General features: G+C 52.4%; 1 protein-coding gene across 1 annotated transcript in view; it reads left to right on the forward strand.

Moving 5' to 3' along the window:
* Positions 1 to 2,294: 2,294 nt before the first annotated feature.
* DAGLB (diacylglycerol lipase beta) overlaps positions 2,295 to 16,684 on the forward strand; it is a 28,384-nt gene continuing 13,994 nt past the window's right edge. The window contains exons 1-9 of the mRNA XM_040634765.1: positions 2,295 to 2,465; positions 4,153 to 4,304; positions 8,775 to 8,946; positions 9,878 to 10,136; positions 11,676 to 11,798; positions 12,494 to 12,621; positions 13,477 to 13,603; positions 13,934 to 14,017; positions 16,123 to 16,200. Of these exons, the coding sequence (XP_040490699.1) occupies positions 2,371 to 2,465; positions 4,153 to 4,304; positions 8,775 to 8,946; positions 9,878 to 10,136; positions 11,676 to 11,798; positions 12,494 to 12,621; positions 13,477 to 13,603; positions 13,934 to 14,017; positions 16,123 to 16,200 (1,218 nt within the window). The 5' untranslated portion in view covers positions 2,295 to 2,370. The remainder of the gene's footprint in view (positions 2,466 to 4,152; positions 4,305 to 8,774; positions 8,947 to 9,877; positions 10,137 to 11,675; positions 11,799 to 12,493; positions 12,622 to 13,476; positions 13,604 to 13,933; positions 14,018 to 16,122; positions 16,201 to 16,684) is intronic.

Below are 16,684 nucleotides of genomic sequence, written 5' to 3' on the forward strand. Positions count from 1 at the left end.
ATCTCTTTTTTATAAAAAAGCTATTTTTGGGGCGCCTGGGTAGCGCAGTCGTTAAGCGTCTGCCTTCAGCTCAGGGCGTGATCCTGGCGTTCCGGGATCGAGTCCCACATCGGGCTCCTTGGCTGGGAGCCTGCTTCTTCCTCTCCCTCTCCCCTGTTGTGTTCCCTCTCTCGCTGGCTGTCTCTCTGTCACATAAATAAATAAAATCTTTAAAAAAAATAAAAAAAAATAAAAAAAATAAAAAAGCTATTTTTAATAGCAGACAATTGAAAAACTTGTCTAAAATAAGGGAATTAATATGCTTTGTATGAGATACCCACATGATGGAATAATGTTTTAAAATAGCGCTAATTCAACCAATGGAATAATGTTACAAGGAAATGGCAAAATATACTTGTAGAGATTAGAACTATACCAAATACAGGGGCGCCTGGGCGGCTCAGTCAGTTAAGTGCCTGACTCTTGGTTTCGGCTCAGGTTGTGATCTCAGGCTTCTGAAATTGAGCCCCCTGTGGGGCTCTGCACTCAGAGCAGTCTCCTTGGATTCTCTCTCCTTCTCCTCCTGCCTCTTCCCACCACCCCATAAATAAATAAATCTAAAAAAAACCAAAAAAACCCAACAACTATACAAAACACATTTTTTTTAAATTTACCTCTTCGAAACCATAGTTTTTGTTCCTAACATTAAGTCATCAGTATCTTCTTTATCTTTCCTAACAAAAAAGCTTATATAGAAGAATTATCTTATTACTAAGCCTTACAAATCCCGTTTTCAAAAGGGAACTATTACATTTGAGAATATTCAGATCATAGGCACAGCTCTCTAGCTTCTGAATCACTCTCTTCCACTGAATTCCTATTTTTCCTCCAGATCTCATTTTATTATCTTCTTCAGGGAAGTCTTCCCTGACGCCTCTGATTAAGTCACTTCTGGCCACACCAAGTACCCAATGAATACTTATTTTATAACGAATGGTTCTCTTTTCTATAGAAACTTTGTAACTTCCCCATCTACAATTCCACGTATGATTTCCACAACCATCAATATCATTTCGATATTATTTTTAACTCTGAAATCCTGCCCTGTAGCAGATCCCTGAAGGAACTTCAGACTTAGAAAACCTTGACATTCAATGAGTTTGTTTATTCGTTCATCAAGTATTTAGTAAGTGCCTGTAATTTGCTCTATTATGTGCATAGCAGTGAACAAGACGGACAAGGTAAATTGTTTCAAAATAAGAGAGAGGTGGGAGGAGAGAGGTAATAAACGTGGTACAATGTCAGGGAGTGATTAAGTTTCAGGAGGAAAACAAGCAGAGTGAGGGAATGGAAACAGGTGTGTGTGCTGTTTACATAAGGTGCCCAGGGAAGGCCTCTTTGAAACCGGGGCACTTGAGCTGAGGCCTGAATGATCTGAGACAGAGACATGGAAATAACTGGGGAGGAAACAGAATGTAAAAGTCCTGGGGCAAGAATGAGCTTGATGTATGGGAGGGGGGGCGGGGGTCGGCAGGCAGTGGGGTGGAGAGAATGGTAACCCAAACCCAGGAAGCCAGAGAAACTCGCATTGACAGACTTGTGCTGTGTGACTGCCAGGGAAAAGCCTTTCGGGGTTGGGGTAGCGGAGGAGATTGGAATCAATCTCACGCACAAAATGCAGCCTTGCAAGATCCTAAGCGGAGGACGGGCCTGCTCTGACGGTTCAACAAAGTCGCCTCGGCTCTACAGGGGAAATGCACTGGAGGGCGGGGGGAGGGGGGGGAGGAAGGGCAGAACGGGGGAGCGCAGCGGGGAGACCCGGGTAGGCACCAGACGAAGGGGGCTCGGACCAGAGTGGGGCAGAGTGGAGGTGCTAACTGCTCAGTGCCGTAGGCTCTGAGGACCACGCTCTTCCCCACGCCCCAGCCCCAAGCTGCCGGGTGATTTCAGACCTTGAACTCGAAAGGCGTCCTAACGCGGCACTCCTGAACGCGGGGGGCAGCGAGAGTGAACTTCGTCACATGCTTGGAGGCCCACAGACCAGGAAGGAGCCCCAGATCCGCCGTTAACACCCGTGGATCTCTGGGGGTGCTCATTCCTCCGGGCCCCGAAGAGTCCGTAACTACAAAACGCGAATATTATCAGAACTGACGTCGCACACGTGCGAAACAGCTAGCACGCCGACCAGCGCCTTCCGGGTCAGCGCCTCGGCGCCGGCGCGGAGGGTCCAGCTGCTTCGCGGGGCTCAGTGCGCGTGCGCCGGGCCCGACCCTCGCGCGCGCCTGCGCCGAGTCGCAGTCGGTTTGGGGTTGGATCCCGGAGGGCGCGGGGCTCCGAGTGGCCAGCGGCGCGCGGCGGGCCGGCCCGAGGCCGGGCAGCGGGGCCTCCGCCATGCCCGGGATGGTGCTTTTCGGTCGGCGCTGGGCCATCGCTAGCGACGACCTGGTCTTCCCGGGGTTCTTCGAGCTGTCCCTGCGAGTGGTGTGGTAAGGGCTGCGGGCTATGCGGGCGGCCGGGCGGCCGGGGCGCGGAGGGAGCGGGTTCCAGCGGCCCGGGAGGACTGACTGTGTTGCCGGGTTTGAGCGCGCGGTCGCGGTGCCCGCGGTCGCGGTGCCCACGTTCCCTTGGCAGGGCCTCTCCGCCGCGCGGGGCCTCCGAGGACGTGCGTGCAGCCTCTCTCCCCACTTCTCGGAGGGCACACCGAGGCCGGAGCGGGGAGGCCGGGCCCGGGGTCGTCCAGGTGGGCCCCCGTCGTGTGCGGCGCCGAAGCCTGGCCCCGGGAGCCTCCGGGATGTGGTTGCCGACCAAAGGCCGTGGCCTTCGGGATCTGCTTCCTGGAGCCAGGTGCAGCCACTTGCATCATTACGGCGCTCGGCATGGAAACGCAGGGCATCCAGTGTCAACCAAAGGACAGGACGGGAAATAGTAGCCTGCCTGTCGTTCTGGAGCCGGTTGTGGCTGAATTCCCTGAGGAGCAGCCAGGCTCGGCACAGAGTGTGCAACCGATGGGAAGTGGAATTGGGAGCCTCAAGTCTGCTCCCAGAGGGGCTGAGCAGGGAGTAAATAAATAATACAGCATTCTTGAAGTACGTGAAATACTGGAAGCCGCTCCTCAGTAGTTTCATAGTTTTCAGAGCCAAGTCTCTCTGAGATCATTTCCCATTATTATTTCCAGACCCAGAGTTCTAATATCACAAAACTGACAAAAGCATAAAATGTTCCCTAGTCCCAGTTCCACACGTGGGCTTGAATCCGTAATACAGTGTTCTTGCCAGCGGTGCTCTGCCCTTTGCTGAAATACCTCCAGTGACGGGTCACTGTTACTTTGCGGTGTTTGGTGCTGTCTTTCCTTGTTCTGCACTGAATTACAAAATATATAAGTCTGCAGTATGTGGCCTTTCAAGTTTATCAGTGTTCACTGTGGAACATCGTGGCATAACGTGATTACCACCTCCTGGTTTTTGCATAACACACAACAGAAGACAATGTGTGTTTGTCAATTTCTTGTTAATCTCCAGAAGTAAGCATTGTCTTGTTAATATTTTAGCAAGGGTGTGTTTTGTTGGTTTACACTTACGTATTTCTGAGTCATGATAGGGCTGCTGTTTTTCATCAGCCCACATTATGGTTGCCTGATTATGACATTAAATGACTCTTAGGTATTAGAGCAGGCATCGAATTAGGAACAATCATGTAAACACAGAAAGTATAAAACTCGCTTTTTAAAAAAGGTCACGCTCTTTAATTGACTTAGTAGATCTTTTATTATTTTTTTTTTAGTAGATCTTTTATGGAAGATAATTATATTCCAAAACAAACTTCGCCTGGCTTTGGGAAATATTAACTCCTTTTAAAAAAATTTTTAATTAAAAAATTTTTTTAAGTTTTTATTTATTCTAGAGAGAGAGAGAGAGAGAACATGAGCGGAGAGGGGGTAGAGGAGGAGGGAGAAGCAGGCTTCCCATCAAGCAGAGAGCCTGACTCGGGGCTCGATCCCAGGACCCTGGGGTCATGACCTGAGCAGAAGGCAGACGATTAACCAACTGAGCCACCCAGGCGCCCCTAACTAAAAATTTAAAAATATATATATATTAACTCCATTTCCTTCTTTCTGTAATGTTTTATAATGTAGTTCCTTGGTTTCCATTTCTGACCCTCCCTATCTCTTGGCAGGTGGATTGGCATTTTGACTTTGTTCCTCATGCACAGAGGGAAGCTGGACTGTGCGGGCGGCGCCCTGCTCAGCAGTTACTTGATCGTTCTTCTTGTTCTCCTGGCAGTTATTATATGTACAGTGTCTGCCATCGTGTGTGTCAGCATGAAAGGTAAAGGGTAGCCTTTTCTATTTGATACGTGCTTTTTTAACTGCCTTATTGAGATATAATTCATGTACCGTGCAGTTCACGCATTTAAAGTGTACAAGTCCATGATTTTTAGTGTGTTCACAGACTGTGCAGCCATCACCACAATTTTGGTATGTTTTCATCACCCCAAAAAGAAATCCTATACCTCTTAGCAGTCACTCCTCCCTTTCCCCCAATTTCCTCAGCCCTAGCCATCTGCTGATCTTCACCTGTAGATCTGCCTCGTTGGGATCGGACAGGTGGAGTCACCCACTATGTGGCCGGTTGGTCTGGCCTCTGAAACTTAGCGTAACGTTTTCAAGGTTCATGGACCTTGTAGTGTGTATCAGCTCTTCATTTTTCCTATGGCTGAGTAATATTGGCTCAGTCAGTGAAGCGTCTGCCTTTGGCTCAGGTCATGATCCCGGGGTTCTGGGATCGAGACCCACATCAGGCTGCCTGCCTAGTGGGGAGTCTGCTTCTCCCTCTGCCCTCCTCCCCCAAGCCTGCTGGTGCGCATGCTCTCTTTCTCTCTCAAATAAATAAAAAATCTTTTTAAAAAATTACATTGAATGGTTTGCCACATTTTACTTATCCATTTGTCAGTCCGTGGACATTTGGGTTATTAAGACTTCTGGGCTGTTACAAATCACGAACGTTCACATACATGTTTTTGGAAAGACAGAGGTTTTGATTTCTCTTGGATGTGTGCCTGGGCGTGGAATGGCTGGATCATGTGGTGTCCCCGTGTTTAACCTTCCGGGGAACTGCCAGACTGGCTTCCAAGCAGCTACACCGTTTTTCTTTCAGTTTATAAAGAAGTCCAGTTTCTCCACGTCCTCAGCAGCACTTACCTTTGTCTGACTTTCTGACCCTAGCCGTCCTGGTGGATCTCACTGTGGTGGTGATTCGCGCTGCCTTGACGAGCATCCTTTCCTGGGCTTACCGGCCATTCGTGTACCGTCTTTGGGGATGTGTCTACTCAGATGCTTTGCCCCGTTTTTAGTTGGGTTATTTGTCCTTTTTTATTAATGAATTGTAACAGTTCCATCTATTCTTAATGTTTTTCTCCATGTTACAGTTTTCTGCGGTCATTTTGCGGAAAACGCTGGGAGCCTTCCCCGTGTGAGTGCTCAGGTTCATAGGAGGAGCCGAGCATTGTGGTACATGAGTAACTAAAAACTCCGCAGTCAGAGGCAGGGCTGAATGGCATGCCTCCCTCCAGCGCATTTCATCATTGCTTGAGTGGGGCTGTGGGAGGCAGACTCACACACTCCAGAGGATGGTGAAAGCGCTGGGAGGGAATAGCTGATACCCTGGGCGGCAGAACCCTGACCTTGACGGTTTGGAATGACCAACTGAAACTTAAAAGATGGGGGTAGCTCATGGGGACTGATAGAGAAACATTAGTGGCCAGGTGTTTCATGAGAAAGACCGCAGGGTTTTGGATGACCGAGAGGTGTGGCGTGTGCCCACTTACAGAGAAATCTGTGGAGAAGAGAGCTCTGTGCATTTTAGCCCGCCCCTGAAAACGTGCATGCGTGCAGGGATGTCCAGAGCGAGGAAGGTCCCAGTGTTGTGGTCCGTGTCTGTCCCCGCCATGTGGGGTTAGCACAGTGGAGTTGTGGCTTTGGTGTTGTGGTGGTGTTTAGAGAGAGTGTGGGGGGGTTGCAGCGGGAGAAAGAGAATCTCAAGGAGACTCCGCACTGAGCATGGAGCCCGATGCAGCGGTTGATCTCATGACCCTGAGATCATGACCTGAACGGAAAGCAAGTCACGTGCTCGACGGACTGAGCCAGCCCGGTGCCCAGCACTATGGGGCTTTTTCATCAAGTCTGAATTTCTGAAGGAAGAAGAGTCTAGGTTGGTGTTCACTGCAGCTGTGGCATCGTCTCATTTATTGGCCTGTTCTGGTTAGGAGACCAGTGCGCTGCTGTAAGAGTGGGTTCAGATCTGAAGCTTTTTTTTCCTTAAATGTTTTTGTTTAGATATTTTTGGAGGCGTCAGGTTCGGAGGCTCCTCCGAAGCACTTGCCTGAGGCCTGCTCCACCTCACACTCCCGGTCAGGGCTCAGAAGACATCTGCCGGTGTGTGTGGTAGGCGTCGTGTGCCGGTGGTTTGTGTTGTGTGTGGGTTGCCCATCCCGCAGCCTCTTCCAGACAGAATCCGGTTTTATTTGGGACGTCCCCCATCCCTCACATATGAAGTAAGTGTGTCAGAGAAGCCAGGGCTCCACCCAGCTCAGGAATGACCCTCGTTTGTCAGTGATTGGTTCCAGAATGGACGCGTGACCCAGTTTGAGCCAGTTGAAATTCAGGAGTTTTCTGGAAAATTCTGGGCAGTCTTTCCTTGCTCCTCTAGGAAAGATCCAGAAACAATATACTGTTTTCATTCTGGGTGATTCTGTGGAGGGATGGGCTGCGGAGTTCCTGCTGTATCTGCACTCACAGCCAGGGTGAGCTGACAGAGGAGGACAGAGCCGTGAGAGGCCAGAGAGCCGTGACACCTGTCCCGGCTCTGCACTTCCAGTCCCCGACATCGGGGCAGGTCCCGGGTCCTTCCTGTTTTTAAGCTTTTGTTACTTATGGCTAGAGATCCCACAGCTGAACCAAAAACAATGTTTTATAAGTCATATTAGTTTAAATGCCAACCCTGAGATCATGATCTGAGCCGAAATCAAGAGTCGGATGCTTAACTGACTGAGCCACCCAGGTGCCCTTGTTCGTTACATTCTTGCTACATGGATAACTTCTTTGCCCCTTTTGTTCCGTAAGGCGGCTCGGTAATGAACCTGTCACTTGTGCTGAAAGGCCGTGTTTGTGTAGCTTTGGCCTGGCGTTACTGTCTAAGAGAGACATGGGCTGCAGAGGGCGCATTTGGGGCCAGTGGGGTTCAGTCTTCCTTGTCCCGGAGACTGATGCTGTGTATTGACCTTTGCTCTTTTTCTTGGTCGTCAGTGTAGCAGAGTTGGGAGAATCTTGATACCACGGCAGTTTCTAGTTTCCCTGGTGAAATCCTACTGTTTCTACCATGGAGGAGGCTTACGTAGGGAAGGTCCAGCCCCATGACCACCACGTTTTCATGGCAGAACACGCTCAGCCTGCAGCGTCTGCCATTCGCTGCGTGTGCTCCCGATCCTGGGACGTTTCCTCGTGTCGCCTCTGTACGCGTATCGGGGGCTCGTTGCTCCCCTCACGCCAGGGAAGGTTGCTGCGCTGTGTAGAGGCATTGAACCAAAGATTCTGTGACACAGGCCTGCCTTTTGTGGTCTTTGCACAAACGGCTCAGCCAGATGAAGACCCAGGCTGTGCTGAGAACACGGCATTCAGGGCGGAAGTTCTGCTCGTCCGTTATGGGGCCCACGCGTCTCTGTGCCCCCCGCAGCAGCCAGGTCCTCGCCGGCCCTTCTGCCTCGAGAGGAAGATCTCTTACCTCAGTAAATAACAATGTTCTCCTCGGCGGGTGTGACTTGATAGAGGAGGTTTTTTCAGTACCTTGATCTTTCTGGAATCTTAGAACTCCGTTTTCTGCTTTAATTAAAGCACACAGACCTCTGTGGATACTCGGGTTTAAGACACACGGTAAAAAGGTTGCATGGTGGGTTTCTTCAAGTGTTCTCGCGCGTCAGAATCGTTCACTTCCCAAGACTGCAGATGCTGGTGAGACGGAGAGCCGGGACCATGCAGACCTGGAATGGGGGGGGTTGTTAATATTTTATTTATTTGAGAGAGAGAGAGTGCAGGGGGAGGGGCAGAGAGAGAAAGGGAGGGAGAGAATCTCAGGCAGACTCCCCCCTGAGCACAGAGCCGGACGGACACAGGACTTGATCTCACGACCCTGAAGTCATGACCTGAGCTGAAATCAAGAGTCGGAGGCTTAATCAACCCTACCACCCAGGCACCCCCTGGGTTATGTTTTAGAAAGTAGTTACTAAGGTCTCTTAGCCTCAGTTTCCTCATTTGTAAAATGGGATGGTGACTGTCTTCAGAGTTGTGAGGATTACAGAATAATGGGTGTAAAGTGTTTCAGATGGTGCCTGAACGCCATAGGTCTTGAGCAGATGGTGGAATTACTTTCTAGAACTCAGGTGACCGTGTATGTCTGTTGGCACCGGACAGCTCTGTTATGTGCCCGTTGTCCCAGCATAATTAATAGCACCTCCTTCCTCTCTCAGAAGTGTCCTGGTTTGGGCAGTGATTATATGGTCATCCCAGTTAGAACTCTGAAGTATCTTGAAACCCCAGGAAGTCTAGGAAATGAATCTGAGGCTTTTTGTCCTGTTTCCACTCCTCACTTGTTCACTTGCTCTCACCATGGGGCATCGATTTCCAATTACGAGGAGAAACCACCAGAGCACCTGTGGTACCAGCAGATGTCTGCGTGCTCTGTCTCTGTGGGAAGGAAGTCTCTGAGGAAGCCAGCTGCCCGGTGTGAATATCTTCTGTGTTTCAGGAACCATCTGTAATCCTGGACCACGGAAATCTATGTCCAAGCTGCTTTACCTCCGCCTGGCGCTCTTTCTGCCAGAGATGGTCTGGGCTTCTCTGGGGGCTGCCTGGATAGCAGACGACGTTCAGTGTGACAAGACGGTGGTGAATGGCATCATTGCCACCGTCATCATCAGGTGAGGTCTTCCGTCTTCTCTTTCAGCTTCTTGTCTCAGGTGCATTTGAGATGTAGGGAAACAGACCTTTCGGAGTCACTGTAGATAGCCCAACGTCGTGCGGGCTCCTAACGTTGTTAGAAATCGGCCCTTTTTGAGTAAACCATAAAAATTGAGAGACGTGCATTTATATATAAGAAATAATTCATCTCCCGTGAACGCGTTTATTGATGTCATTGTCTTTCTTGCTGGTTCTCATTCTTCTGCGTTCCATCCCTTCTGTTATAAGAAGGAAGAAAACCCGAAGACCAAATCAAGGGCAAAAACTTAAGGCAGGTTGAGCAGAAATGCTGTGTCAGAAATTGCGACAGGGACTAACGCACGGGGTCGGGTTTTCGCGGTTTCCAGGCTCACAGTCTTAGGAACACAGGGGCAGCAGAGTCCCTCTGCAGAGGCGCGTCTTCCCGTGGGGCCCACGTTCGTGAACACAGTGTGTGGCCCATTGTGGACAGTCTCGAAATACTTACATGTATGAGTGAAAGACCCACCAGAGTATCCCACAATGTGGCAAAGTTCTTTCAGTTTTACCGAGCAGAACCCCGAGGCACTGAGGAGTAAGGGCCTGGGTCTTGGCCATAGGACCGTGGAGAGCAGGTTCTGGCTATTTCCGTGCCCAGGCTGCAGCCCTACCAGGCACCTCCTTTTTTCTTTTGTGGTCTTCACTTCTAAGGCTCTGATTTTCGTGGGGCCTGGGTCAGCCACAGGCTCAAAAAGAACTTTCTAGAAGAAACAAGTTGCTCACCTCAGCCTGGTTCTGGGAGATCCGCATCTTCCTGGGTCACTGGAGCCACAGCCGTACAGATGCAAAAACCGGGCCCTGAGGAGGGAGCCGTGGCCCCCGCGTCTGGATATGGGACCCGGGGTCATCACGCCTTCTCTTTCTGTTTTGCAGCTGGATTATCATCGTCTCCACTGTGGTCACCATCATCATCGTCTTTGACCCCCTCGGGGGGAAAATGGCTCCGTGTCCGTCCGCTGGCCCCAACCACCTGGATAGTCGTGAGTCGAGCCAGCTTCTTCACGGCCTCAAGACAGCAGCTACCAGCGTGTGGGAAACCAGAATCAAGTTCCTGTGCTGCTGTGTCGGGAAGGACGACCATACTCGAGTTGCTTTTTCGAGTACGGCAGAGCTTTTCTCAACCTACTTTTCAGTAAGCTCAAGGGGTCTGCTCTCGTCTCTGTCTCCGAAGTAAATGTCTCTCGTGTTGAGATGAATACTGTGTCGGGAGCTGATCCCCTGTCCACCCCAGGGAGCTCTTGCACATGTGTGGTCTGCAGTGTGGCGGGTCCCGGGGGGGACAGGGGGCGTCTCTCTAGTGAGTGCGTCCTGCTGTTGCCACCTGTTTGTTACACTGTCAGGATTGTTAGTTCTTTTTTTTTTTTTTTTAAGATTTTTATTTATTTGACAGAGAGGCAGCGAGAGAGGGAACACAAGCAGGGGAGTGGGGGAGGGAGAAGCAGCCTTCCCGCTGAGCAGGGAGTCTGATGCAGGGCTCGATCCCAGGACCCTGGGATCATGACCTGAGCTGAAGGCAGACGCTTAATGGCTGAGCCACCCAGGCGTCCCTGTTAGTTCATTTTTAAGGAGCTACATAATGGAGCCCGCGTATCTTGGGGATGATTTGCCCATTGTCTGAACTGTCTGTCCTCTGCGCCTCTGGCCCTCGGCAGGCGCCAGGTGTGGGCGGTGTCATGCATCCAGGGTGTCAGCCCTTGGTTGCTCCTTCATAGCATGATAGAAATGGTAGATTATTCTAGCTTTGAGGGAGAGTTTGAATATGTTATTACAGTGCAGGAAGTCGTCTTCGTTCTAGAGCAGTTTCTTAAGTGATTTGGAAAACCTCGTTTTTCTGTCACACCCAGTGTTTTCCTGTAATGTTCTGTGGTCAGCTGTTGTGTTCAGTACTGAGAGCAGGTGAGGGAGAGGAGTTCTCGTGACCTCCTGCACGATTGCCGGTCCCTCCTGGCCTCTCTGTGGCGTCTGCGTCTGCAGGGCCCAGAGCCGGCCCGTGGGCTGGCACCAGGCCGCCGCCGCAGCCTTCCGGGAGGGACTGGAGAAGTGTCTCTCCCCAGACTAACCTTCAGGGAGTGCTTCCGTCTGGTCTTAAGACCTTGGAAGAACCGATGACTCAGGGGCCGAGGGGCCAGTGCCTTGTCCTTCCCTGTGACTGGAAGTGCCTGCGAGCCACCGAGGATTCCCGCCTGCTCCAGCAGGGGGAGGGCGGGCACGGGGGACTCCCTCTGTTGCTTTCCTAGTTTGAGGTTCTTTGGGAGGCTTGCTGTAGCCAGTGAGCATGAGTTCAGTCTCTGAAATCTCTACCAGGAACAAAACCCCGGCATTTTGAGCAAGAGTCTTAAATTTGGGCTAAAATTGGCCATTAGTTCAAAGATGGTGAACTTATCTATTTTCTCCCAACTCTATAAAAGATGTGAAGTCAGTTAAGTTCCTTGAAGTGAAATTTAAAAATAATAGCTTGGCAACATGTCCGTGTTCTGCGGTGGGTTTGTCTGAGGGCAGGATAGTAAACATTGTCCAGCTCACATAGGGATGGAGTCGTGAAAGGCAAATACTTTTAAGGACCTCTTTACGTGTAACTGTGGGTGTGCGTGTGACCTGTATAAAACTGGATTTTAAGGAACTCGTGGGCCGTCCCTGCTGAGTTCTACGACAGGCCTCTGTTTTCGTCCAGGACACAGATCTGGTGCCCAGCGACATTGCGGCGGGCCTCACCCTTCTCCATCAGCAACAGGACAGTATCAGGAACAGCCAGGAGCCAGGCGAGGTGATCAGCCATTCCCCGGGGGCCCCCCAGGTAAGCCCCTTTCTGTTGATTTGTAAAGTTCTGACATTTATTCCTCTTTATACATCTTCAAAAAACAAACTGGCCAGCACCGATCTCAGGACAGGTGGTTGGAATGTGGTGTGTGGCTTCTGCTGGTTGTGGTTCGCTGGGCGGAGGGAGCCCATTCCTGGCCGCTTCACCCTCCATTGTATTTTTAAAGCATTCTCTTTTAGGAAATAGGCTGTTGACGTCAACACAGCAAACCTCGTTTCTGGGATGGGCCTGATTCCCCCTCAGTGTGTTTGCTCTCTTCTCTGGGCCGAGGGAGCAGAAACCGTTGGGGTTTGCTGGAGGAGTTTTCCTGCCACAGGCGTTCCTGCTTCTGAAAGAGAAGGTTGCACGCGGATGGATGGCTCTCTCTGTGCGTGACGCAGGTGTCCGGGCCTTCCGGCTCCGTTGCGGCAGGGCCTGGCGTGTGGCGTGCGCCACGAAAGTCAGTAGGGACTTTGCTGTTCATTTCCCCCGTACGTGCTACATTCCTATAAAATGAAGGGTCTGTTTCTGTGTTTAAGGACCAGTTTTCCGTGTGGAAGTCCGCTGAGAGGTCTCTTCAGTGAGGAAAGAAAGGGACGCCAGGAGTAGTCGGAGGTCAGGCATATCATCTTGAGGTGATCTCGTCCGTAGCGGGTTCCCTGAAACAAAGAGCTGTCTGTCTTCTCTTCCAGGAAGCTGATCTGGACTCCGAGTTAGCCAATTGTCAGCATTACATGCAGTTCGCAGCAGCGGCCTACGGGTGGCCCCTCTACATCTATCGGAACCCCTTCACTGGGCTCTGCAAGATCGGTGGGGACTGGTAGGTGGCCGCCGGGCCCCACCCGCCCGCCGCGTGTCACTCCTACGGTGCCGCACCTTAGTTTCTAAAAATAATCCCGTTTCCCCTTTCCAAAAACGTTCTGTTTGGAAATATTGCAAAACTGCGAGAGCAGTGCCGAGAACATGCATCGAGCCTTTATCTGGAGCCACCAGTTGTGACACAGTGTGGTCGCCTGTGCTGTGTCAGTGTCACTTCCTGCTGAACCTCTAGCGGCAGAGAGCGTGCCCCTTATCTCTAGCTGCTCTGGCCCATGTCTCCTAGGATCCCGGACCTTCTTTTGCATAGTACGGGACGCTTCTGTGCCAGCACCGCCAGCGTGCGGCAGTAGCTCGCTCAGCTTTTGTAGTCACATTTTCCCAGTAGTCGCCTTTAGAGCAAGGTTTCCTCCACGTCAGGCTTACGCATTGCACTTGGCCGTCTGTCTGGAATTTTCTGTCTTGTGTGATGCTGACATTCATTGCCTGATAGTCTAGGTATTGTGAATGGCCCTCAATTTGTATTGATGGTTTCCTCCGGATTAGAGTCGAGTTACACATTTTTGGCAGGAATTCCCTGGGAGGAACGTCGCGCTCTTTTCGGTCCCTCATATCTGCAGACAAGATGCCCCACTCCTGGAGATTTGAGAGTCTCTCCCGTTCTTAATATCATTTATTTTTTGACTATGTAAAACATTAACGTGACTCCAGAAGTCAGATCTCTAGTAAGAGGTATGCCCAGAAATCGTAAAGGCCCGTGTACGGGAGCCAGAGGCGGTGCTGGACGTTGTGAGCTCTGGTCCTCGTGCTTGCCGGGGTGGCGGGGCGGCGGGGCTGACGCGCTTGCCCGTGTGTTCAGCTGTAGGAGCGGGACGACGGACTACGACCTGGTCGGCGGCGAGCAGCTGCACTGTCACTTCGGCTCCATCCTGCACACGACGGGCCTGCAGTACAGGGACTTCATTCACATAAGCTTTCACGACAAGGTCAGTATGGCAGCACCTCATCGCTTCTCTGGGTCCCAGGGTCCTTCGAGACTGTGACAGAAGTTATAAATGACGTCCCCAGAACACATGCACGGACACACGGTTTGCATACCGTTTCGGGGGGCTCCTGGGCCCCCTGAAGCCCACATGGGCTTAACACGAGATGGAGCCGGAAGCCTTCGTAGATATACCATCTTGGGTGCCTGTGCAGTCCCCCCTCATGGAAGGACAGCACCACGGCCCAACCGTTAGAGACGCCGCGCGGCCCATCTCGGCCCCGTGGCCGCGCGCTCGCTGTCGAGAACTCATGCTGCTTTCCCTCGCCTCCAGGTCTACGAGCTTCCCTTTTTAGTGGCTCTGGACCACAGGAAAGAATCCGTCGTGGTAGCCGTGAGAGGAACCATGTCTCTGCAGGTAAGGAGCCTGATGCGCGAGGCCTGGGACTAGGGGTGGGGCGAACAGCCGGCCGCGGGTGCCAGGAGACCCGCCTTCGGCTAGAGCGCTCGTCAGTCAGAGCAGCAGGCGTAGCAGGAAACGCCAGGTAGACGGTGCAGAAGCAGACCCGGGGCTGTGAGGTGCTGCCTTTGGAGAAACGGACGGAGTCATTTCCTTTTCACCGAGAAGCGTCAGAAACAGACCAGCAGGGCATTGGGATCCCCGCTGGAGGACTTGCTCCAGAGGCGGCTGCCTGACTCGCGGGGCCTGCCGTGCGTGTCTGTCCCCCCAGCAGCAAGCCCTCTCCTGGCCTGCCCACGCCCCCGCCTTCTCTGCCCCTGCAGATTCTGGGCGGTGGCTGCTCTCTTTCCGTGTCATGCTCTCTGGTCTGTTCTTGGCCATTCCTCAGGCTCATTTCCTGGTCCTCACTTCCCTGCTGACCCAGGAGGTGTAGTGAGGCGCCACAGTGTGAGCCTTCGTCCCCCTCCAGGGCAGGGCCTGCCGCTGGGGCTGTCGGCTGGGACTCTGCACCTGCCCAGGGCTCTGCCCGGGCACCGAGGAAAGCAGACGCCTCACCACCTCCAGCCCCCATTTCTAGTAATTCTGCAGCATCCCCCAGCGGGCCCCTGAAGGAACTGTGGAGTTGTCCTTGCTTTCTCTCCTGGCTTCCTGTTTGGGTCTCTCTGGCTGTCTCTCCATTTGTGGCCCCACGGCCCTCACTGTGGCCGCATCCCCCTTCCTGGGCCTGGGAAGCAGGTTCCTACCGTGGTCCTTGTCTCTGGTCTCTTATCTTTCCGGTCAGTCCTCATACCATCCACAGAGAACTCTTTCTAGAACATGGGTTACATGTTACCACTGCTTCTTAGAAACCTTCCTTGGCCCCCCATTACTTTTTTTTTTTTTTAAGATTTTATTTTTGAGAGAGAGCATGTGAGTGGAGGGAGGGGCATAGGGAGAGAAGAGAGAATCTTTAGCAGACTCCACCCCCACCATGGAGCCCAGCATGGGTCCATCTCCACGGTCCTGAGATCCTGACCTGAGTCGAAATCAAGAGTTGGATGCTTAACTGACTGAGCCACACAGGCGCCTCACCCCATTACTTTTTTTTTTTTTTGATTTTTTAAATTTATTTATTTGAGAGAGAGCGAGAGAGGTAACACAAGCCAGCGGGGGGGCAGAGGGAGAAGCAGGCTTCCCGGCTGAGCAGGGAGCCCGATGCGGGGCTCAATCCTAGTACCCCGGGATCATGACCTGAGCCAAACACAGACGCCTAACGACTGAGCCACCCAGGCGCCCCCCCATTACTTTTTAATAGAAAATTCATGTGTCTTAGCGCAGCTGTGTTGGTGCTTTGTGACCTGACCCCAGCCTGCCTTTCCAGTTCCACCCCAGGCTCAGTCTGTCAGTGGTTCTCCAGGGCACCAGAGTCCCCTTGAGCTTTGCAGGGTATAGCTATGGAGTCCCATCCCCAGCAGCTTGGCTGCACTGGGTCCTGGGGACACCCCGCCTCCCAGGCTCTACCCTCAGCGCCTCTGAGCACCCATGTGCCTGGCCCTCTGTCTGCTTCCTGTGCTCAGACACTCTGCCTTGGGTCCTGCTGGCCCGTTAGGTGTGGTTGCCCACCTCTCTCTGTTTCCTGAAAGCAAGTTTTCCTTTTAGTCTTTGGCTCAGGTGCCACCTCCTCCAGGAAGCCCACCCCACTCCTGCCCTGCAGCACACCCCCCCATGCGTTTCTTACCCTCCCCTTAGGTTTCAGTGAGCCATTGATACCCCTTGAGGACAGGAACCATGCTTTGTTCAAAACCCAGGTACAGGGTTCTGTGCTTCGTGGGTACTTAGTAGAGGTCTGCAGTGAGGGAGGGCTGAACGTGTGTGTCTTAGCCGCAGCCCACACCCCCTTCCCTGCCGTGGGTCCCTCACGAGCTTCCTGGCCGCCTGGGTTTCCCTCCCAAGGTCAGGTGTCAGGTTTAATCCTCAGCCGTCTGACCCAGGAGACTGTAGCTCCGCAGTCCTTCAGAGGACCTGCCCCCCAGCCTCTGCGCACAGCTCGCCCCAACGGCCTCTTCCCAATGCACTCTTTGTAGGACATCCTCACGGACCTGTCAGCGGAGAATGAGACCCTCAACTTAGAGTGTGGGGTGCAAGACTGTTCGGCACACAAGGTACAAGCCCTGGGGTGTGTGTTCAGGAATGTTCCATAACTCTGACTCTCTCCTGGGAATACTAACCATACAGCAGGTAGCTACCCTGTGCCAAGTGCTGTGCAAAGTAAGTGCCTTTCATTCTTTTCGTAGAAATTCTCACAACAACCTCACGGGGTTGCTTTTGTGTTTTAAGAGGAAGGCGCAGGTTCAGAGCCATCGAGGGAATTGCCAGAGGCCGAGCAGTTACTGGAATAAGTGTCGGTTGGCCTTTGAAGCCCCGTTGAACGCTCTTCTCCCCTAGATAGAAGTCACGTATTGTTGTGGGGAAGAGAAGCTTCGGCTCAGTATGGGGCCAGGGGCTGCAGCAAGGCCGCCCCCTCGGGAGCCCCCCCACCTCCCGCCCCACACCCCCGCCCCCTCCCCGGAGCGGCAGGCGCCCCCAGCACTTCCCTCCGCCGGTGTCACAACACGCGGGTTCTCCTTTCACTCTTACTGGGCGGCG

Source organism: Ursus maritimus, unplaced genomic scaffold (assembly GCF_017311325.1).
Source record: "Ursus maritimus isolate PB19 unplaced genomic scaffold, ASM1731132v1 scaffold_2, whole genome shotgun sequence".
In the NCBI taxonomy this organism is placed as follows: Eukaryota; Metazoa; Chordata; class Mammalia; order Carnivora; family Ursidae; genus Ursus; species Ursus maritimus.